The following is a 20,993-nucleotide window of genomic DNA, read 5'->3' as shown; positions in this document are numbered from 1 at the left end:
CAGAGCAGGCAGCGGGGCAGGTGCAGGCAGAATCCGCGCATGCGCCCCCGCGCTCTCCCTCCCACCCACACTACAAATCCCACAATGCCCCGCGCTCGACTCAACGCGCACCCCCCCTCCCGCTGCACCTGGCGCATGCGCACAACTCCATATGGCTCCAAGATGGCCGACACAGCGTCCGGTGGCTCCGGCACGGTAACGGCGGCTCCTCGCCGGGACGCGGGGCCGTTGTGGAGGACGTCTCCCGCGGGGGCTGGGCGGAACGGCAGCGGTCTGTCCCTCTCATGGCGCTAAGGCGCCTGTGGCCTGCCCGTGGGGCTTTGAGGCGGAGGCTGAAGGGAGGGAGGCGCTGATTGGCTGAATGGCCGGAGGGAGGCGGAGCTCGGCAGCGGGGCTTGATTGGCTCAAGTTCTTCCTCTCGGATTGGCTGGCGAAGGGGGCAGCGGGGGGGGGGGGTCCGGGGGCGGCTTTTTTAAAGGGGCCGCGCCCCAAAGGACGTTCCGCCTCGCGTGGTGCCTGCAGCACCGTGTCTATATGTATGTACGTAGGTGTGTAGGCATGTATGTGTATATATATGCACGTGTGTGTAGCTGTTTATGTGTAGATCTGTGTGTACGTGTGTATATTTGTGTACACGTGCGTACGCCTATGTCCATGTGTATGTATGTGTGCATGCGTGCAGTGGGGACAGGCAGGGTCGGCCCCTGCCTTTGAGCGCAGGCAGCACGCAGGCAGCTCTGCCTTCACTCCCCGGCGTGTCACAGAGCCCGTCCCAGAGCAGTGCCCCGCAGCCCGGGGGTGCCGGGGGCAGGATCAGCCCCCTCGCCCGCCCCGGTGCCCGCTCCTGGGGCAAGCAGAGCTCTGGCCTCGCTGCGCTCCCGGGGTCTGGAGGTGGCTTCATTTCTCTGAGCCCCTCGTTTCGGGGCGCGGGGTCTGTGTCCGCAGAGGTCGGGCAGCAAGCATGCAACCACGCCTGCGGATAACTACTACCTGGCTCGGAGGAGGACTCTGCAAGTGGTGGTCAGCTCCTTGCTCACCGAAGCCGGCTTCGAGAGCGCTGAAAAGGCCGCGGTGGAGACGCTGACAGAGATGTTACAAAGCTGTGAGTGTCCAGCAAAGTCACACCAATCCCCTGAAGTTTCTTGTTTCTCTGTTTTCAAATTGGCCTTCACTCTTTCATTTTTTTCCAGTTTTATTATCTTCTGTTAATGACGTTAGCAAAAGCAAAAGGCTAGGCTGGTGGCTAGAGCACAGCCCTGGAGTCACAGAATTCTGTGAGCCTGAGCTGTTTGTCCGAACTCAGAAGTACTTATTTATCATACTCAGTGAGCAGTAGTATCCTAATAAAAGCTCCACATATTGAGGTGCTGCCAGAATAAATAAATAACAAAGTTCCAGACATTTGGTTAGTTCAGGCTGTAGAAGTGCCTGTGTTTGGCAGCTCTGCTCCTGTTTTTCTGGGTGATAGCCTAGGACCTCAGGTTACATGTTTTTCTGAAATCAAGAGATGATCAAGTTTTGTATTTTTTCATGCTTGTGATGCAGGTTTTGCTTTTGCATTTGTGGAAAACATCTGACTCTTTGATCTTTAGCGTCTCCATAGTTTGCGCATGCTTTAATTTTAAATACGCAGGCTGTAAGACACTGGATTCCGGGAGCTATTTTTCATTCCTTGCTAATTTTGCTACAAATTCACGTCTCTGAAGCTAGGGTTGGGCTGATACAAATGTGTGGTCACTGTCTGAATCAAATACGTGGTGGTGGCTTTTTTTCCCCCCCCAGATATTTCTGAAATTGGAAGGAGTGCAAAGTCCTACTGTGAACATACAGCCAGAACACAGCCTACGCTCTCTGATATAGTGGTTACTCTAGTGGAAATGGGTGAGTAGTTGACTGGTCCCACTAATTCCAGCTGCCTGCATTGCGGAAGATTTGGGTGTGCTGTGTCGGTAGGAAAATCTGTCCCCCGTGTTTCTGGTGTTTGTGTGATGCCCACTGTTATGGGCCTCATGCAGGCGCTCAGATACTGCCGCTGCGGATGCAGTATGAATATATACAGAGTGCGTGATTTTCTTTCTCATCTAATTTGGAGCCCTTGGAAGAATTCTGGAGAAGCCTAAGAGAAGGGATTTTTGACAGGATAAACTCTGGGTGCGATTTCTGTTTCCTCTTTTGTATTTCAGGGTTCAACGTTGAAACGCTTCCTGCATATGCCAAGCGGTCCCAGAGGATGGTCATCACTGCCCGTATGTGGGAAATCCTTTCTCTTCTTATGCAGGAAATTGGAAATAATTCGGCATTCCTCTCTGCTGGCATCCAGAGAGCTCCTGCTTTTCTGATGGATGATGCAGTCCAGTGCTCCTGGAAGTGCAGTTTGTGTTAAGGAGTCCTGTAATGACTGTGTAGTAGGTGAAGGAGGATACCCTCTGCCCCATCAGTTGCCTTTGCTTCAGCATCCTCATTGCACATGAGAATCCTCAAGATGGTTTTGTTCTTCCCGTGTAGGAGAGAGGGGTCAAGTAATCCTTGTTCCCTTTTGGGATACCAAACACAACCTGAAACTATTGCTCGTGGGATGTGCTCTGTCCCTTTTATAGGACCTGGAGGCACGGATCACAGCTCAGTATAAGCTAGCACCTTATCCCTGACTCTTGGCAGAATGAAGCTGGCTGACGTGTGTGTGTGCTTTTTTTTTTTAACTGTAGCTCCTGTGACAAACCAGCCCGTAACTCCCAAAGCCCTGACAGCTGGACAGAACAAGCCACATCCATCCCACATTCCTGGCCATTTCCCTGAGTTTCCAGATCCTCACACTTACATCAAGACACCAGTGAGTGAAAAAATACTTGTATGCCATTTGGGGTCTGTCTGAATTCAGTGACACCAGGTGTGGTATATAAATATTTTTACTGTAGTGCTGGTACTGTTTATCCAAAACATAATTTCTCCTGCCTTAATATATTGCTTGTTGTTTGTGGGTTGCCCTTGCTGTAGATTTCTGGCTGATTCACATCTGTAGCTCCTTGAAAATCTCTGCATGTTGAAAGTCAATGCTTGCCTGTAGCATCTGCATCCTAGTAGTGTTTTGAACTTCAGCTCTCTGCATTGCATCCACTAACGGTGTTCTTTTTTTTTTCTCTCTACTCCACAGACATACCGGGAGCCAGTATCTGATTATCAAGTCCTACGGGAAAAGGCAGCATCTCAACGGCGCGACGTAGAAAGAGCTCTCACACGTTTCATGGCTAAGACGGGAGAAACACAGAGTCTCTTCAAAGATGATGTTAGCACGTTCCCACGTGAGTTATCTAGGACACTTTGTGCTGTAAATGACAGCTGTCTAACTGAGCATACACTCCATTAGAGTTCTTGCTACTGCAGGAGGTGAGCACTGAATGATCACATTGTGTTTGCCCTTCTGAGGCACTGGAAGGCTGGGAAATGAAGAATTTTCTATTTAAAACAGGGATGAAAAACAGAATCAAAGCCAAATGGTAGGCTTCCACCCTCACCAAAGGCTTACTTTCTTCTGCTGGTGGAGAAGGCCTTGGCTGATAGGTGCTAAACTCAAAGCTCATCCCAATCCTTTCTCCACCTCTCTGTAAGTTTTGAACAAGTAATTTCTCCTCCCTTACATTTTTGTGGGAGGCAGCGGAGGTTTTCCTGTTTCTCTGTCTGCAAAGCAGTGATGAGAATTCCCACCTTCCCAAGGCTCACTGACAGCACAGATGTCAGTGTTATCTTAAGGGCCACTAAGTGATGCTTCAGCCGGTGAGATAATTGAACTTTTAAGGAGGTCAGGAAGGACTTTTTCTGTTAGTATAATGCTGTGTCCTTGGCTGGAAACATAGAGGGGCCTCAGAAAATAGGAAATTAGAGACTGCCATCTTTTAGGGACAGCATATTTCATTCCTGATCCCTGGGAGCAGCAGGAAAAGAGTGTGCTTGTTTAAAACCAGAACCAGTGAAAGTGTTTAGTCTCTAAGTAACTGGTTGGCTTTGTGCTTCATAATCTCTGAGTTGAGCATCTTTCTCCCAGCTTGCTGACTGTGTCCTTTTCCCTAACCCTAGTGATTGCTGCCAGGCCTTTCACTGTACCTTACCTGACAGCTCTTCTCCCATCTGAGCTGGAAATGCAGCAAATGGAAGAAACGGATTCATCTGAGCAAGACGACCAGACAGACACCGAGAACCTCCCCTTGCACATGAGCACGGTACGCCCAGCCTGAGAGATCAAGGTCTCTTGGGCCCAGCTTTCTTAAACATATGAAACCTGGTTCTTTGCCTGTCTTCCTTGCAGCTGGGCAGAGTGGGTGGAAAATGGCAGAGTGGGTTGCATTTTACCAGGTGTAAATGACTAAACATTGTCATGGTTCTTTAACTTTCTGCGTGGTACGATGCAAAATGAGGTTGGATCGTGAGCTTTTAGTACAACCTTCATTTCAGTGTTAGGGGAGAGAGAGGATTGTCCTAGAATCCCACTGTTCCCAAAGGGGATTTTCTTGTGTTAGAAATCAGGAGTCCTCACCTTTAATGCAGCTCCTTGTGTGCTGCTGTTTATCTTGGCTGTTGATTATCTGTTTTGCCCATAGGTTATGTGGTTTGAACCTTGTTTAGCCTAACTTTGGTTGTTTATGATTTTGGGTTTTTTTAATGTGGCAGGATGATTCAGGACCTGAAAAGGAGAATGCTTCAGTGTTACAGCAGAACACCTCCCTGTCAGGCAGTCGGAACGGGGAGGAAAATGTGATAGACAATCCCTACCTCCGGCCAGTGAAAAAGCCCAAGATCCGCAGAAAGAAGTGAGGTGTAGCCAGCTGGCTGCTCAGAGGAAGAGAAAGCCGGGGGGTTCACCTCCACTGCTGTGGGTGAGAGGCATGGAGTAAGACAGGAGAGGCAGTCTGGCTGAGTGGCAGAAGCAGAAGAGTGATCTCTGCTTAGTGAACTACACTCTCATCCTGGTTTGCAATGCTCCCTCTTTCCCCTCTGCCCTCCTGCTGACTTGGAACGGTCAATGGTCAATTGCCTTAAAAGCGTTGAAGGCCACCGGGTTACAGATGGGAATTGTCTCGTTTACTTTGGTTTGTTCTCACTGTCGGCAGGATTTACTCTCTGAAGAGATGGGGGACACAAAGCTTCTTGCTGCTCAGTGCTTCCCAGCAGGCTCTACAGAATACAAAGGCATAATTCGTTTGTGGCTGGCTGGCAGGCTAGAAAAGAAACTTCTGCAATCAACCTTGCCTGGCCTTATAATCTAAGGAGCATGTATTAACAGAGACAGAAAAATCCCAGAGAGGTTTCTTTCTTTGGATTCTTGGCAGGTAAAAGCAAACAGACTTTTCTTTTATAAACTAAAGGTGTCTGATGTGTTGGTAAGAGAGTGAAGTGTAAATACAGAGCTAAGATGGCATTTTATTCTCACTTTTCTGACTGCAGCTGTACTTCTAACTTAAAAGCGCTAAGTGTGGTGTTTACCCTGTTCTGCTTTGAGATTATTTTTTAGCAGTATGAATGGCAAGATTTAACAGCTGCTTCGGGCTATTTTTCAGTTCTATTGTTAGTTTCAACACAGCACAACTCCGTTGAGAGTTCACGCCTTCACCAGCTGTTTTGAAAGATGCTGTGCTGAAAAACTTGGAATACGGAATAAAGCTGTATTGATCGCGGTCTGCAAGGCCATGCTATTGATCACACTTTTTTATTTTGTCTATTCTCAAATACGGGCTTTTATCAACAGAAGTTGCTCTTTTTTTCCCTCTTTTTTTGCCCAGAGCAGAAGAGTTTATTTCAGCAGTGAAAATGACTGGTGATGGGATCATTGTAATTGTTAGCTGGTTCTGGAGGGCTTTGCTTTAATTTTCATTCAACCTTTACTTAGGCAAAATATGCATTAGATTTATTTGACAAAAGACTCCTGTAGTTTGGTCCAATCTCCCAAGCATCTCTTCTGGATGAAAATGTGGTGCTGGGAGAGGCAGCAAAGACTGCCTGCTACAGACTGCCAGGCAGCTCGTGGTTTCCTGGAGTAGTAGCTGAGTGCAAGAAGTCTGTTGCATTCACTGGGGAGATCAGAGTTATGTGTGTACGTGTTCACCTCTGTTTAGTTAAGGCATCCTCCCAGGCCTCCCTCTTCCCCTGTCATCCAGGGAGGAGGAAGAGAAAAAGAAGTAATTGTTTCAGTGAGAAAGGAGGTGTTCCTGCCAAACAATTTGAAATGACATCTCTAGCAAAAAAGTCCTGCATGTGCCATTGTCACTACTGCTGGTGCCTTGGTTGTACAGAATAACAAATGTACAGAGACATTGTGTATGTATGTATATATAAAAATTTATATCTTTTTTTACTTGGGTTAAGCATTTTTCGTAATGAGAAAATCCCATGCTGGGTAGGGGAAAAATGTAGAATGAAAATAGTAATTTTTATGTTCATAATAAAAGAAATTTTATGTCCTACAAGCAAAACTGGATGAGTCTTTAAAGTTTCAGGAGTGGAAAAGCACCTGAATGGAGCCTGAGTGTGTTTTCAGTGGGGTCTACAAGTGGTAGGAAGTCTTGTCTTTCCCTCTGCATCTCTTCCTTTCTCCACAGCAACTCTTAATAGCTGAGAAGGTTGGGAATTTTCCAACAAAAACTTTGCTTCACTAGAAATTGTTCAGGACAAAGTGCCTTTGAAATACCATCAGTTTTGCAAAAGCTTTAGTAGAAGGTTTCTCCCATCACAGGTGGAACATGTGGTTGAGAAGGACTGCAGAATCATAGGTACTGCTTACATTCTTTTACATCTTCTCTTACACATGTATTTTTCTCCTGATTAGAAGACCAAGACAGATGGCGGTGAAGTATGCAATATCAGCCATGAATACAAAGGTGAAGCCTTAAACAGCCATAAAACCCAGGTCTTAGGACAGTGCAATTTCCAGTGAGTCATACCCCCTCCTTCAAAAGATTGCACCAAAAGGGGCAACTGCGAATCAACAAGTACATCCCTTTTTGACAGCTGCAACTACAAAGCAGTCTCTTGTGGTTGGGAGGGAAGGGGCCAACGAGCCTAGAAAAGACAGGTCGTGAGCAGCTGTTGTCGTGCGTATGTGAGAGCACTCGAAGACCGAAAGTGGGAAATTGGAAGAATGCAGTTTGGTTTTATAGCTGAAATTGGGCTACAGGTGAAATTTGCTACAGAAACAGCTAAACAGACCCAGAAAATTCAAAAGCCTGCATTGTGACTGGTAGCTGCACCGAGAATGAATGTTGCCTGCTCTTAGTTTTCCCCTGAGATTGAATCATGCTTGTGATCAGGCAGATTAAGTCTGTGTGTGAAGGTTTGTAAACATTTATAGAAATCCCTAGGGTCTGAATTGTACATTACAGAAACAACTGATGATGAATACCAGCACGTCTCTGTTTCAGACTAAATTTATTTTTGTGACCAGATTCTTAATTAGCAGCATGTTGCTTGCTCCTTGCTTGAGAATATCGTCCTCATGTCATCAGGGAAGGAGCTAGTAATGCAAACGTATGTCTTGCAGGCCATCTGCTCTAACCTGTCCCAGTACAGCCTCTTTCCCTAGGATGTTTGCTGTGTGCTACTTTAATACAGTAGCTGGCTGTGCACAAAGCCATTATACTCTCTCTGAACATACCTGAGGGCAGCACAGTACCAGTGGCTGTGCCACATACACCCCCATGTTTCTCAGCTCTCCTCAGGCTGTCGGTGGACCCCTGTGCCCAGCCTGGAGCATCTGTTGGAGATGAGATGGTGGTGTGGAGGCCAGGGAAGGCAGGTGGTGGCTGAGGAGAAGATGGTGGTGTCCGCTCCCAGTGCTGAGGAGATGGGACAGCAGCCAAGCTGCTCTCTGCCTGCGTTAATTTGGCTCCTCTCTGGTGCCAGAGAGGGCTGGGTTTTGGGGGGAAAAGCCCCCTGTGGCGAGGGAAGCCATGTTGGGGAGGGCGGTGAGGTGAGGTGTTTCCATGGTGACCCAGAGAAAATGGCCGCCAGCCCTGCCTGGGCCAAGTTGCCGAGGGAAGCAGGGCTGAGAGAGGCTGTGCGCGGGACCCGGCAGCACCCAAACACCCGCAGAGGCAGCAGACACCTGGCACAATACCAGGTAAGTACAACTACTGGCAAGAAATGCCTCTTTTTGAAATGGTTTTATTTGGGGAGGCTGGGTAGTGCAGATGAATGTCTCCATGAGTGGAAGCGGAGGCGAGGCCTGAGTTGCCCCGCTGGAAGGGGAGGACACGTGGCGGCAGCCCTGGGTCCTCAGCTGTAGTATAAACTCAGGTAGGCCACTCGGTCCCGGTGTTTCCTGAATTCTCTGTCTATGGTCAGCTAAAAGACAACTACTGTCCGTTAGATATTAGCCATGACAATTGCTTCAGAAAAGCCCAGGAAGATGTGAGATGGTGTTGAGAACCTTAACCAATGTTTTAAATCAGAAAGGTTTTCTTTTCAGCAGAGCTACACAGGCTGTGCTCTGTTTCTCTCACTTTGTGGATGGAAACTGCCACAGCAAATTTCTTAACAGAATTTTTTTTTGAAGGACTGTAACTGTTTCTGCAAATCAGCATTTTCTGATAGAAAATCCCTTTGTATCTTGTGCCCCAGGCTAGTAAAGCCACGTACCCAGCAGGCCAGTGAGGAAAGGATGACAAAACATAGTGCAAATGCATTGAAGTAATCATACAGTTTCCTTTGTCAGAAGCATTAAGCCAGGAATAACATCCCCTTATCCCTGTCCTTACCTTCTGTACCTCCATTTTTAGCATCCTCTTTGCTGGCATCGGCACTAAAGACCAGTCTGGAGACCCAAACTTCATCGGCCAAGTGATTTTTTTGTGTAATTGTTTGTCTGCTTTGTAAGTTCCAGGTCTAAAGAAAACAGGTACAAAATACCTCATTTCTGGAGCTGGTGTATGATGTTTGTAATACCGGAATTTACCAGCTCTTCCTCGATCCATGGGAGAAATGCATGTTGTGGTAGTCTAGTCATCATGCTAAGTTAAAGACTAAAGCAAGGGAGCTTTCTGAAGATAAAAAAGCATTACTGGCAACTCCGTTACCTATCTCCCATTTGTGTCTTAGTATTTCTCTTCGCTAGTACTCCTGCTTATTATTAAAAGTAAGAAAAATGAGTTACATTACCCAGGGAAAAATTCTTTATCTGAAGGCTTATCTGGAAATCGTGGTGTCTTAATGGAAAATGGAGCATAGACAGGCTGGCATTTTCTCTCTTTCTTCCAGAACGACTGGTACGTTGCTGGGCTGGGAGTCACAGTCTGCAAGAGATAAAATTTCTATATGGAAGATTTTGTTCTGCAAACCATTCCTACATGCTCTGATCAGCAGCCAGCTGGGCTTTACAGACCTGCTGTTCAATGCATGCTGTGGCTACTCTGATAGTGTAAAAAAAATCAGAACAAGTCAATTGTGCACTCCCTACTGCTTACCCAGTGTGTCCTGTGATGTCTCTCCTAACATATTGTTATTCTAGAGAAGTTGGGCCAGAAAACAGCGTGTTTGTTCAGGTAGTATAGCTGAGCTCCCTCCCTGATTTTGCCTCAATATGTACATTTACATGTGTGTGTATGTGATACAGAGGAACATGTATATACGAATGCATGTGTCAATGTTGCCAGAGCTCCTATGATCAGTCATCGGTCTCTAGGCTCAACACCTCCCACTAGACTATGTGTACAGAGATCTGTAGCTACTGTGGGAATTAAGTTGGAGGCAGCCCCAGCAAATGTGATTGAAACTGATAGTCTATGTTGGGAACAGCCTACAAATTCTTGCAAAGCTGCATCTCTGCCGCTTTGAAGTGTGCTTTTCTTACCTGTGGCTCTGGTATGAAACGCTGGGCTGTTCTTGCTCCTATCACATAGCCTTTCTTGCTCAGTGGTTTGTTTTCCAACGAATATCTGAGGCTGCTTCTCTGCGATTCAAAAGCAGAAGTGTCTTACTAACATTTTTAAGACACCATTTGCATCAGGGAAGGGGTGGAAGTACGTGAGCAGCAGGCGTTACTCCTATTAATTCCTCTAATTTCTCACTAATGTAGAGAGCTAGGGCAGCTAGAGCTTTGAGGACTGGTATGTTTGGAAGGGGAGGGGAATTTCTTTTTTAGGTATATGTGGAGACCTTGTACAATGGGTTTTCGGGGCAGGTGTGAGGGACTCTGTGTCCGGCTGGCCGTGGTCCTATTGCTACTGTACTGTGTGTCTTCTGTGAAGGAAAAGCTCTGAGCACGAAAACTGAACAACTTACCTCTTGACTCAGGTAACGGCCTGGCCCAAGCGAAGGGTTTCCCCTGATGGCTATCAGCTGGATTCCCAGCCTGTCTGGGGCATGGTGGAGAGGGAACATTTTCCGCTCTTGACATGACCCAAATGAGATCCGCTTCTGCACATCTGTGAGACCTGGAGAGGGAAATGCCAACAATGTGATAAACCCATGTGGAGGTCACCACTTGCTGCTTTTTTTCCTTAAGTGTCTGCTGCTCTCTGCCTGAGGCCAACCATCCCCTTATCTCCCAGATGGGAATTTCCCCTGACCCTGGGTATTTGTGAGGGGTCTGCCCATTGGATGCCAGTCTTCCTCCTGCCACAAAGGCTTCTTTTTTCCCAGCCTGAGCAAAGAGTAGTCTAGCAGCCCTGTTGTGGGGAAGGTTGCTGGGGAAGCCTGATGCCGCCGAGGAGCTTCCTCATGCCCACAACCCCCCCGGGTGCGTGCACCTCGTACGGTCACCTCTCGGCTCCCACTCTGCTGCCATGCTGCCCTGCTGCCCTGCCAGATGTCAGGACGTGTGTGTACTCCAGTTGCTATAGACACAGAGCAGGGGGTGCTGGAGGGAATGCTGGCGATGCCAGTGCCTGAAGGCTGCAGGGAAAGGAGGAGGCTTAATAACGTCCCTGTGGATTGCACTCTGCTGGCTCCTACTCCAAGGAGCTGCTGTTTTCAGACTGTAAGTCAGTAGGGGAGAGGTCTCGGGGAAAGCAGCCTATAGGTTGTGCTGTCAGGACCCTTCTCTGTGGTCTCTTTTGTGACACAGCCTGATCTGCCTCGTTGTCTGTTCTGTCTTTTTCCCTGTGCCTGGCTGTCATGGTAGGGCAGCAAGAAACCCCTGGAAAATGCCATACCGGAATTAAGTCCAGCTTGTGGATTCAGGCCCTTCCCTGAGCACAAGTGTAAGTATCATGAGAGAATCAGGGAGCATCAAAATATTAAGAGCGAGATGAGTTGAAACAGTGAGGATTGTTGCTTTTGCAGAACACTTTAATCATTCTTATTCTGTGCAATTAGATCAGAGGGGTCTGTTTGCTGTAATAGGATTGGTATCTTCATGGCCAGTTGCAGCAGGAGCAGCTGGTATCAAAGACGAGACCAGTATCACAGCTCTGCACAATGGTTTTGCCATTCATGCAGTTGTAGAAGGAGTTCTTGTTGGTTGGATCTGCATAGATGCCGTTGGCCTTGCCAGCACAGAAACCGCTCCCACCAGAGCCACCAGTATTGCTACCTGAGCCCCCACTCCCACTTCTACTTCCTTGGTTAGGAGCTTCAGTGATTGGAGAATTGGGCTGAGCCGGAGGCACACAGCCTGAAATAAAAGCAGGAAAAGGTTTATTTTTGTGTTGACAGTCTCTCAGCCCTCCCCTCCTTCCATAGGCCCTTTAGTGGTAGGGTCAGCTATTAAAGTGTGTTCCCGCAAAGTCTGGCCTGGCTCACACCAGGCCTTTGAAACATCTGGACCCAGGTCCAAGTTACAATCTCCCTCTGTTATCCCAGTGGATGTAGAGTGAAGGGATCTTCCCAAGGCAATCTCTAGTTGTGGCTTCCACAGAAAGTCTTTATCCACCAAGGCTCCAGAGATAAAGGTTCATGGGTCTCTGAAGCCTTGCATCAGCAGCAAGCTAGGGAGTCAGCTTCAAGAAGTGCACGCTACTCAAGCTACTCACCACTCTCTTGCAGACCAAGACCGTTCTTCAGGGTGGTGATCAGGGGATATTTGCCTTCATTGCAGAAAGTGCCAGTGAAGTCATCCATATCAAGGGCCCAAACCATAGCACCTCCAAAATTGTTCTCCTTCAGCCAGTTAATCTGTTCAGTGCCAGGGGAGAAATCCCAATTAGTCTGGGGACCTGCTACTGCAGAAGGCCTCCTGCCTTATTATTAGCACAGCCACACATCCTGCCATACCTTGATGTTGAAGCTCTTGATATTGTCATAGCCAACCCATTCGTTGCCTTTGTAAGCGTAGGGCACATCCTGGGGAGTATCCCAAGCCTGGGTGGCTCCAGAGCCCAGGAATGTGCAGATCTAGGAAAAAAGGGGAGAGAGGGAGAAGTTAGCAAGTGTCCTACAAAAAAGGGCAGTTGGCATATTCTGTGGGTCAATGGATTAAAAATTCCTTGCTGGGTAGTTTGAAGGGTGTGTTCTTGGTGGCCTGTGTATGTAGGAGCACACATACCTCGTAGTAAGCCAAGAATCCAGCCTGCCTTGTGTAAGGTCCAGCGGGTCCAGGTCCTGATGTTGGTGCCCCAACAGCAGTGTCAGATGGGTTTTGGAGGTTGAAGTCATGCCCGTAGGTTGGGAATCCAACAAGGAGCTTCTCAGCTGGGGCACCATTGCTCTTCCAATAGTTCATAGCGTAATCCTGTAAAAAAACCACCACAGTTAAAGTCTGTGCCAGGATCTGTAGGCAGGAGGATGACTCCTTAAACTTCTGATCACTGGTGTCATGATAATAATCTGTAACACAGTCTCAGAAAATATGCTTACGACATTGAAGTAGATGAGGTCACCAGTGTCAGCTGGGCCTTTGTACAGAGGGCTGTTCTCCCCAGTGCATCCGTCCCAGGAGCCGTGGAAGTCGTAAGTCATCACATGGATGTAGTCTAAGTACCTGTGGAGAACATTGCTTGCGTCCATCTCCTGGCCTGCTCAGTCCCCTAGACCTGATTTTCCTTTAGTGCTGGCCATTTACCCCACCACATCCCTGGTCATGTCCCCACTTTCTGCAGATCTGGGTTCTTCAAGACTTGTTTCGAGCTGGCCTTGTAAGTGTTGGAGCCAATTCTATCCTCCAGCAGAGGGAGGCAGAGGTCAAGGCAGAGTAGGAATTGCACTGGTATTCTGGGAACCGAGAGATGTTCCCCGATGACTTTGAGCAGCCTGTTGTTACACTTCGCTTTCTGAGGTGTCCCCGTTCCCACCAAACAAGCACCACTCATAGCATTCTTGCCTTACACAAAAGAGTAGGGACCCCACATGCAATGAGGTTGGTTTCTGCCAGATAATGGCAGGGTTTCCCTTAAGCGCTTGAAGGAAGACCACTTAAGTCACAGAAATGATACTCGAGGGTTTGCTACTCACTCTCCAAGCTCAGGAATCTGGTAGCCAGCCTGAATGTTGGAAAGTCCTGCAGCAACAGCTGCGGTGACCATGAGACGGGGCTTGTTGACCTGTTGGGCTTCCTGCTCAAAGGCTGCCAGCATTTCCTGAGGGATGCCAAGAAACAGCTCTCACTGTGGACTCTCTGGGCTGAGGCTTCACAGCCACAGCTGTGCAGAGTAGAGAGCTTGACCAAAACCTTTTGTTTCAGCCTACCTTAACCAGGACGGTAAAGAGAGTCTTGTCCTGGGCTGGGCTGCCTCTGGACCCAGGGTATTCCCAGTCAATGTCCAGCCCATCAAATTGATACTGGCGCAGGAATTTGATGACGGAATTGATGAAGGTCTGGCGGTTCTCAGGAGTGGAAACCATTGTCGAAAACCAAAGGAAGCAAAGCAGGACGGCATTGGTGTTTGCTTGGTGCCTCTTCCCCTCCTCCCTCCCTTGCCAGGGTGCCATTATGGGAAGGAGATTGTTTGAACTTACTTGGCTGTCCCGAAATTCCATCCTCCAATCGCCAGAAGAGTCTTCAGATTTCTGTTCCTGCAGAGGGCAGAACAGGAACATATTTCACTACAAGGAATGGTTTAGTCTTACCAATTTCTAACATTACACAACAGACCAACATAAAGCACAGTACTCTCGCTTTTCTTGAAGGTGTCTGGTGTAGCTGCCTTTGTAGGCCATGATCTCTTGGTATGAAACCTGAAGAGCAAGTCAGCAGTGCACTGAATTGCTGTCACCATCCTCAAAGGATGGGGGCTGGCAGCCTGCCCTGCCCTCTCTTTCCATCCCTGTCACTATCTGCCTCTTCTCCTTGGCATCCCTTGACCGTGGATTGTGCTGCCATTGTGCAGAGAACAGATGCTGACTAATGGGGCAGGATCTGAGAGGGAGAACAAGTGATGCCCTTTGCTCTCGCTACGTACTGGTTCTTCAAGCTGTTGAAGGATTTGTAAAGGGTCTCGTCGTTCCATTCGTAAGTTGTGATCTGATTGTTGGACATCCCAGCAAAGGCGTAGATCAGATGGTCGCACAGGCATGGGTCGATGTTGTCAGGCATGAATTTTCCAAGGCCAGGCCTATATTGGGCCCAGTTGGTGAAGTAACATGACAGCACATAGGCAGTGCCTGCAGAGAAACAGAGGAGATGCAGTCGGGAGAGAAAAGAGCAGAGAGGACAGGTCTCTGAAATGCAGAAGGACCAGGTACCTAGCTGCATGAGGCCATGTTACTTCCTATAACCATCCTTCAAGTCACACAGGAAAGGGAACAGTGCCCTGGGCTGCACTTAGGAGTAAGTAACTACATAAAGCGCATCTAATCAGAAATGACTGGGCAATGTTTCCTTGCAGGGTAAGGAGCTCAGAGGAAGTGAAGTAGGGTTGGTTATCCCTCTGGGAACTGGCTCTCCAAGGATAATAATGGATTTCAGTCCTTCCTACTCTGTTTCAGTTGATGCATCAGTCTAGGATCCTCTTACACCCTTAAACTCATGCATCAGGGTGGTTCTGAGTGCTGGGTCTCTTCCCCAAACTGAGTCTTTCTCCTTTGCTGCCATGTAAGGAAGAACAGATGCAGAAGGGATCTCTGGTGAAGTGCCTGGAATGTGGAAGGCTCTTTGCATGTTTGCTGTGCTGCCTGTTTGACCTGCTCGTGAAAGCTTCTGCAAAGACCACGCTAGTGGCTGCGCTCATGCTTCATTCAAACTGAGCAGGAAGGAGCTGCTATGAGGAAGCTTGCGTGAAAGAAAGCAACATATTTGCACTTTAGATTGAGCATGCCATGCTTCATCAAGCTTTTGTCTGCAGGGACACCATCGCTGTGTGCTTGCTTGCCTCTCCTTCCTCCCCCATGGCTAATAAAAGAATTAGCTAGTAAGTCTGTTCCAGTTGCCTGCATGTGCCAAAACTGAGAAGGTTTTGGTAGAGTTGGTTTTGGGGTAGAAAGCACATACCTATCTGGGCGTTCACCAGGAGGACCAGACCTTGAAAGAAAAAAGTGTGTGATTAATCTTTGAGATGAGCAATACAAAGCTCTCGTACAGGACTGGACTGAACCCAATATAACCTGTACCCCAGGTCACTGTTAATTCTGGGGGAAGCAGAGACTGAGACAGAGAGTCATGTTTTGTCAAAAGCCTAATCTGAACTTGCTTGAGATTGTTGCATTTTGTTGAAAAAACACACAAGAATCTGCTTTCTCAAGCATAGGTCAGTTGAGTGTTCATATGGAAGCGGGTACAATTTGTGGAATGATTTCATACAGAAACATACAAAAGAAATTGAACTCACAATGCAGCATTCTGATTTTTTGGTGGGTTTTCTGCTCACAAAGCACTTTTCAATTTCAATTAGCAACAAATTCTATCAGTTTTTAAAGCATGAAATACCCACACGAGTAGTATTGAAAAATATAACTATGCCTCCTGAAGTAATTGCTATATCTTTTCTTTTGACAGGAGAATGAAACATCTTTAACTCCAAAAAACCTCTTGTATAACCACCCGATATAGCAAAACACCCACAAATACTCATCATAAAGGCAGAAGATGAAGTTATGAAGCAGGACTTACCAGTAAGCAAAATGAGCTTGGCCATCTTTGCGTTGAAGTAATTGCATGCAGCCTGTTTCTTGCTTATATACGCTTCTCTCATTTCATTCAAGTCTTGTATCAACAAAGATGCACAAATATTATGAAGCTTGGTAAGGATCAGTATCACAAAAAATGATACCAGTACAATGGGCCTTAACACTCCAGCTGGAGATAGCAGTATTATCAGGCTGTGCCATGCTGTGGTGCTGCGAGAGTAGTTGAAGAACAAAATTAGATGGCTTTTCTTCTTAGAAATTTTGTTCACAGTGATAGACTTTGTGTCAACACTGGTGATTATGCAGTGATAGATGGCTGAAGCATTCACCTTGAGCTGTCTTTGTGTCTGCCCAGAGGTGGTAGGCACTGCCAAACCAAAAGTGGCTTACAAGGGCTTTGTCTCCTTGGCTGGGGCAGGACTGAGTAGGGCTTAGGCTCACAGCAGTGGGCTTTTCAGAGGACACAGGACCTGGGCTCACTTGCTGTAGGCAAACTGTCAGGAGCCAGGGGGCTTTGTGATCTGAGCTGTCTCTTGCCCACACCACCTGAGGTGTTGTCACTTCAGGGAAGTGGAGAGAGTTTCCTGGTGTCCTGTCAGTAAAGGAAAACCAAGACAGCTTCTGCCGAGTCGTGCTCCTACTTGCCAAGATAATTTTCTTCAGGGAGAAGCACTATTTTTTGGAGGTCAAGCTCAATGAGAGAGACCCCAGGGACAGAGCATCATGCAGGTTGCATTTCCTTCCACACTTATTCCCTCCTCTTCTTTGTCAGCTCTTTCCCGAACTGAGAGACCTCTGTGTTGCCAAGCGTTCATGTCTTGCCTTAGCTTTCTGTGAAGCTCCATAGGGAGAAATTACCTGAATTTTATTTATTCTGTATGAGCTTGTCAGCGGTTGTTGTTGTGAAAGGCTTTTTTTAAAAAGCAATGTATCTGTTTTAGCTTAAATGTCTCGCTTTGTTACTTTCAAGATGCAATGTCTTTCTTCTAAGCATACCTGAAGAGGATTTTTTAAGAAGCAGTTAGAGGTGCTGAAAATCACATTTTTAACTCAGAAGATTCTGTCTGCATACTAGGCAGTGCCAGGGCTTGTGCAAATGGTAGAGTAAGACACAGCATGCACATAGCCAGTTTCTCTGCACTGAGATGTTGCTTAATTCCTGTTATAATCACGTGAAGGTGAATTTCCAGTAGGTCACCCAGACTTTGTTGAATGGGAGCCTGGAAAAGCCCTCAAAGTTGCCCATATCACATGCTGGCACTGAAGCCACTGACCTTCTGTTAAAGTTCATTAGACTTCTAGATTTTGTGTATAGAGTGGATGAAACATGGTGGATGATGAAGGAGGTTTGTCAGAGTCAGGCATGGTGCTTGCACAGCCTTGCACCCATCTCCTGCGAGACGTGTCTGACAACTGGCTCTCAGCAAACTCTCTAAAAACCGCTGTTTTCCCCAAAGACCTTGGCTATCCTGGCCTTGCTAACCTCAGTGTACAGGAGCCATTGCTTTAGAGCGGTTGTTTTGTTCTCCCTGCCCTCACTAATGAAGATCAGGCAGGTCTGTGGAAAACTAAACTGTGGAAAACTAAACTGTGGAGAAATGTAAAGGTCAATGCAATGGCACTGTGTGTTTTGGAAAGCCCTATCCTAACCCTTATCTGGATGCAGAGGTATGGGTATCAGTCTCCTGGTACAGGGAGATCAGAGCTGACAGCCGATACAGGCATTCGGGCTGATGGCAGCGTTACGACAGCCAAGGTTCATGTTAGCAATGCAGAGACATATATTAGGTAGATGGTCCTTGGCAAGGTATATGAAACATTCGGCTTTGGATTTCCAAGTGAAGCAAGGCTACTTTCCATCACATTGGCAATGCAACCATGCTGTTGAGCATCTTGCATAAATGCATTCTGGGTTTATTTTTTGGATGTGAGAAGCTATGTGATTTTGCCCATAAAAACCTGGGGAGAGCTATGCCTGTTTTGGACTGCTGATCTGATGTTCCTCACTGCAGGCAGACAACTTACTACTGCCATGGAGACATTCTCTTGCCAGAATGGTCCTCCTTAGTGTGGAGTGGTGTTCTTGGAAATTCCTTGGGAATTTTCCTATGGGATTATACCCCAGATATGTCTGCATATACATATATACGTACAGCCTATGTTGGGAGTAGCAGGGAGAAGCAATATTTCTTGGAGTAATATAGATTACCATAGGAGAAAGTATGGGCATTGCTGTCTTCTATGTTGTCAGACTTTTGTCTCTTTAATGGTGGTTACGTTTCCAGCTCTGGAGCCTTTTCCTCTCATCTCTTTTCACAAATTGTTAATAGGAACAAAAGGAAGCTATTCAGAATTGTGGAAAGTCCATTGAAGGTAGTTTGGTGAAAGTTTCTGAGGAAGAAAAGGGCAATGTTTGGAGGGAAGACATAGAGGTAAGCTCTTTCTGCCAGCTTGCTAAATTTTTCCTTTGCCTCTTGGGGAGAGTCATTTCATCCTATGCTTAAATTCTCTTTAATGGGCTGGAAAAAAAACAGCTGTGCATGAAGGAAATCATGATGACTGAGTTTTTAGTCTGAAGCACCTGAAGGGTGTTAAATATGACCTGGAACTATGGTAAAACATGATAAACTCTTTCTTTCAAACCCATGCTCTATACTTGGCTGGGTAGTGCTTTCTGATATTCTCTGAAAGGCCTGTATGGGAGCCTCATTTCCTTATGAGCTAGAAGGGTTGAATTTCCTCAGAAATCAGCATGCTCTCTCACTTAGCATACAGTATAGCCTTGTCTGATACTAGCAGCATTAGTTTTCAGCTCTTTCATTTTTATCAGCTGGCCTCATAAAAACCTCTCACTCCCAAAGAATAATCTAATTCCATTAATTAAACGAAGGAAGAAATTGGGTTAAAGGAAAAAGTTTCCCTGTACATGCAGCTTCTCGATCTGCAATTAAGTGCACCTTGAAAGCACTGCAGGAGGCAAAATGAAAGCAAAATAAAAGTATTAGCATGTAATTTTAACTAAGGAGAGCATCTTCCTCCTGCTTTACAAGAATCTTGTAGTCAGTGCCTGGGTACTATCAGCAATTAAAATATCCAACAGTAGGTGTCAATGTTGCTTGCTCTTGCCAACCGTGTAGTTGGAGTGCAGTTCTAGCAGTCTTCTGATAACATTTCAAGAAGAAATGTGGTTGCAGGCCAGAAAGCTTAGTTGCTGCTCCTCTTTGTTTAATCACAAATAGAGATCTGAGATTAACAAGATATTTTTTTCACTTTCAAATAGAAATGGAGTGCTTCATTCTTGCTATAGAAAAATAACCAGGATAAAGGCTAAACTTTGTTCAGTTCATTTCTCCAGAGCTGTATAACCTACATAAGACATGACTATCTTGGAGTGAAAGAGAAGCTATTAAACGCATCTGTCCAAAAACTAGCCTAACCTTGCCACATGTGAGGATGCCTATTAAGACATTAGTCATTTTGTTGATATGCCCAGGAATGGCATCCCCTATAGAAGAGCATCCCAATGCCTTGGCAAAGTACTGATAAATCTATGCTTTTTGGCTACCTCAAATGTTTAAGTCACCTGCTTATATGTCTAACAAAGAATTTAGGCTCACTTTCTGTCTCGTCCGCCTTTCTTTACCAGCATGGTAAGTATTTATTGCAGGGGGAAATGGGCTTGAGTAGTCAGTTTAAAGATAGAAACTTAATTTCCCTGGGTCCATGTTATGTGTGTGCAGTCTTTGTAATATGCCTAGTTTTATTCAAGTGGCTTGGGGTGAAGCAGGCCTAAATTGTGTGTGGCCTTGACATATGTCCCTTATTAATCTGCTAGGAAAGGGAGATTTCGAACCATCCCTGATGTGTTTACGGTTCCCAAACCTTTCCTTTCTATTGGACACTTTTTTGCTGTGGAACAAATCCTGCTTTTCACACTGGCAAAATATGAGACAAAGCAGTCACACGAGATTAGTCAATCCAATGATAAATCTTACATCCTGACAGCAGTTCAGCAGGTTCTCCTAACAACTGCCTGGTTTTGCTCAAAGCTCTATATACTTGATAAGCATCCTATCATGAAGATCAGAGCAATCTTATCTACTCCTTCCTGGCAAACTACCTCTAAATGCAGCCATCTCCTTCCTGGACATAGTAAGCAGCTTCAGACTCCTACCCAATGCTTGATCCTTTTGGAGTTCAGCTCATGCTCCAGGGCCTGTAAAAGAGAATGTACTTCTGATGCTAGCACATGTCAATGGTCTATACCATGGCCCTGCCTAAACTGTGCTGTGTCAAATATCAAACTTTGGGGAGCAGCAAAAAGCAAGCAGAACAAAATCAACAACCCCTTTGTACATAAATGCCTGCAGCAAGAAGTAACCCTTTATTTTCACTTTGCTAAAAGTGAGAGAGTTTTTGTGCCATGATCAGGGCAGCTTGACTGAATGGTGTTTTTATTTCTTAGCTTTTACCTTGCCATCTTGGCAAAAGTTTCCCTGCTTGACTTGGCTTAAAATTTAAGGGAGGAATATCAACTAATCACTGACTACTACTTTGAGTTGTGTTGCTTCCAATGCCCAGTCTGCGAGGTGTTAGGAGAGACCCTGTTCTCCTCCTCTTCTTTTGGTTTCTGTTTTAGAGAGAGGAATGGTGGAGTTTCTTCCTTCCAAAAGTGGGGTGAAAGGTATCAGGAGTCTGGTCATCCTGGACCTAAGGGAATGACTGGGAACATCTTTACCTCAGCTTTAATGTTCTGCATAACCTGAGGTTGGAGTTGAGCTGGAGGCAGGGGAAGGAACAGACTCTGCAAGGTGAAACTCAATGAGAGATGCATGGAGCATGTTTAAAGAGACCTATCTGGGTCTCCTATCAAGAACTTTGGTGATATTGCTGGTCTCTCAATGCTTTAACAGCCTTTAATAGCTGAGCTCTATTTGGGGGCTGCTGATCTTCTTGGAAAACTGTCCCACTCTCTTCAGGAGTCTGACAGAGAATTAAGAAAATATGGCCAC

The 20,993-nt window shown here is 46.4% G+C and overlaps 4 protein-coding genes across 6 annotated transcripts in view; 1 reads left to right on the top strand and 3 right to left on the bottom strand.

Annotated features, from left to right (window-relative positions):
- Window positions 1–267, bottom strand: part of CCND3 (cyclin D3) — a 48,283-nt gene extending 48,016 nt beyond the window's left edge. Inside the window, exon 1 of the mRNA XM_072844863.1 lies at window positions 129–267. Within this exon, the coding sequence (XP_072700964.1) occupies window positions 129–137 (9 nt within the window). The 5' untranslated portion in view covers window positions 138–267. The remainder of the gene's footprint in view (window positions 1–128) is intronic.
- TAF8 (TATA-box binding protein associated factor 8) lies at window positions 136–6,396 on the top strand. 3 transcript variants are annotated; one of them, XM_072844859.1, is made up of 8 exons: window positions 136–195; window positions 946–1,102; window positions 1,783–1,881; window positions 2,184–2,246; window positions 2,706–2,830; window positions 3,152–3,299; window positions 4,072–4,214; window positions 4,663–6,396. In XM_072844859.1, the coding sequence occupies exons 1-8, from the start codon at window positions 136–138 to the stop codon at window positions 4,804–4,806; spliced, it is 939 nt and encodes a 312-aa protein (XP_072700960.1). In that variant the 3' UTR covers window positions 4,807–6,396. The 3 variants fall into 3 exon arrangements, with proteins under 3 accessions (XP_072700960.1, XP_072700962.1, XP_072700961.1); XM_072844861.1 differs by lacking the exon at window positions 136–195 and adding an exon at window positions 515–536; XM_072844860.1 differs by lacking the exon at window positions 136–195 and adding an exon at window positions 527–540.
- A 1,863-nt stretch (window positions 6,397–8,259) lies between these two features.
- CIMAP3 (ciliary microtubule associated protein 3) lies at window positions 8,260–10,768 on the bottom strand. The gene is made up of 6 exons (XM_072844689.1): window positions 10,744–10,768; window positions 10,264–10,406; window positions 9,833–9,931; window positions 9,142–9,275; window positions 8,742–8,868; window positions 8,260–8,328 (listed from the first exon to the last, which is right to left on the bottom strand). The coding sequence occupies exons 1-6, from the start codon at window positions 10,766–10,768 to the stop codon at window positions 8,260–8,262; spliced, it is 597 nt and encodes a 198-aa protein (XP_072700790.1).
- On the bottom strand, window positions 10,400–16,085 carry LOC140643193 (acidic mammalian chitinase-like). Its single transcript, XM_072844690.1, has 12 exons — window positions 15,965–16,085; window positions 15,347–15,376; window positions 14,319–14,520; window positions 13,876–13,932; window positions 13,606–13,771; window positions 13,372–13,496; window positions 12,778–12,901; window positions 12,467–12,652; window positions 12,196–12,315; window positions 11,955–12,096; window positions 11,136–11,596; window positions 10,400–10,415 (listed from the first exon to the last, which is right to left on the bottom strand). The coding sequence occupies exons 1-11, from the start codon at window positions 16,044–16,046 to the stop codon at window positions 11,337–11,339; spliced, it is 1,494 nt and encodes a 497-aa protein (XP_072700791.1). The 5' UTR covers window positions 16,047–16,085; the 3' UTR covers window positions 10,400–10,415; window positions 11,136–11,336.
- Between the last annotated feature and the right edge of the window lie 4,908 nt (window positions 16,086–20,993).

The sequence above is a fragment of the Ciconia boyciana genome, chromosome 23, assembly GCF_034638445.1.
Source record: "Ciconia boyciana chromosome 23, ASM3463844v1, whole genome shotgun sequence".
In the NCBI taxonomy this organism is placed as follows: Eukaryota; Metazoa; Chordata; class Aves; order Ciconiiformes; family Ciconiidae; genus Ciconia; species Ciconia boyciana.
This window is presented reverse-complemented; position numbering and strand designations above follow the sequence as displayed.

Bases quoted from the DNA above. Each gene is read 5' to 3' on its own strand.
- TAF8 (XM_072844859.1), top strand. From the start codon at position 136: ATGCGCACAACTCCATATGGCTCCAAGATGGCCGACACAGCGTCCGGT. The intron at 196-945 runs GTAACGGCGGCT...CTGTGTCCGCAG, and splicing joins CGTCCGGTGGCTCCGGCACG to AGGTCGGGCAGCAAGCATGC. The intron at 1,103-1,782 runs GTGAGTGTCCAG...TTCCCCCCCCAG, and splicing joins GACAGAGATGTTACAAAGCT to ATATTTCTGAAATTGGAAGG.
- CIMAP3 (XM_072844689.1), bottom strand. From the start codon at position 10,768: ATGGCAGCAGAGTGGGAGCCGAGAG. The intron at 10,407-10,743 runs GTGACCGTACGA...CAGGTCTCACAG, and splicing joins AGCAGAGTGGGAGCCGAGAG to ATGTGCAGAAGCGGATCTCA. The intron at 9,932-10,263 runs GTAAGTTGTTCA...TTTGAATCGCAG, and splicing joins GCCGTTACCTGAGTCAAGAG to AGAAGCAGCCTCAGATATTC.
- LOC140643193 (XM_072844690.1), bottom strand. From the start codon at position 16,046: ATGAGAGAAGCGTATATAAGCAAGAAACAGGCTGCATGCAATTACTTC. The intron at 15,377-15,964 runs GTAAGTCCTGCT...TTTTCTTTCAAG, and splicing joins CAAGCTCATTTTGCTTACTG to GTCTGGTCCTCCTGGTGAAC. The intron at 13,772-13,875 runs GTAAGTTCAAAC...TTGCTTCCTTTG, and splicing joins TGGAATTTCGGGACAGCCAA to GTTTTCGACAATGGTTTCCA.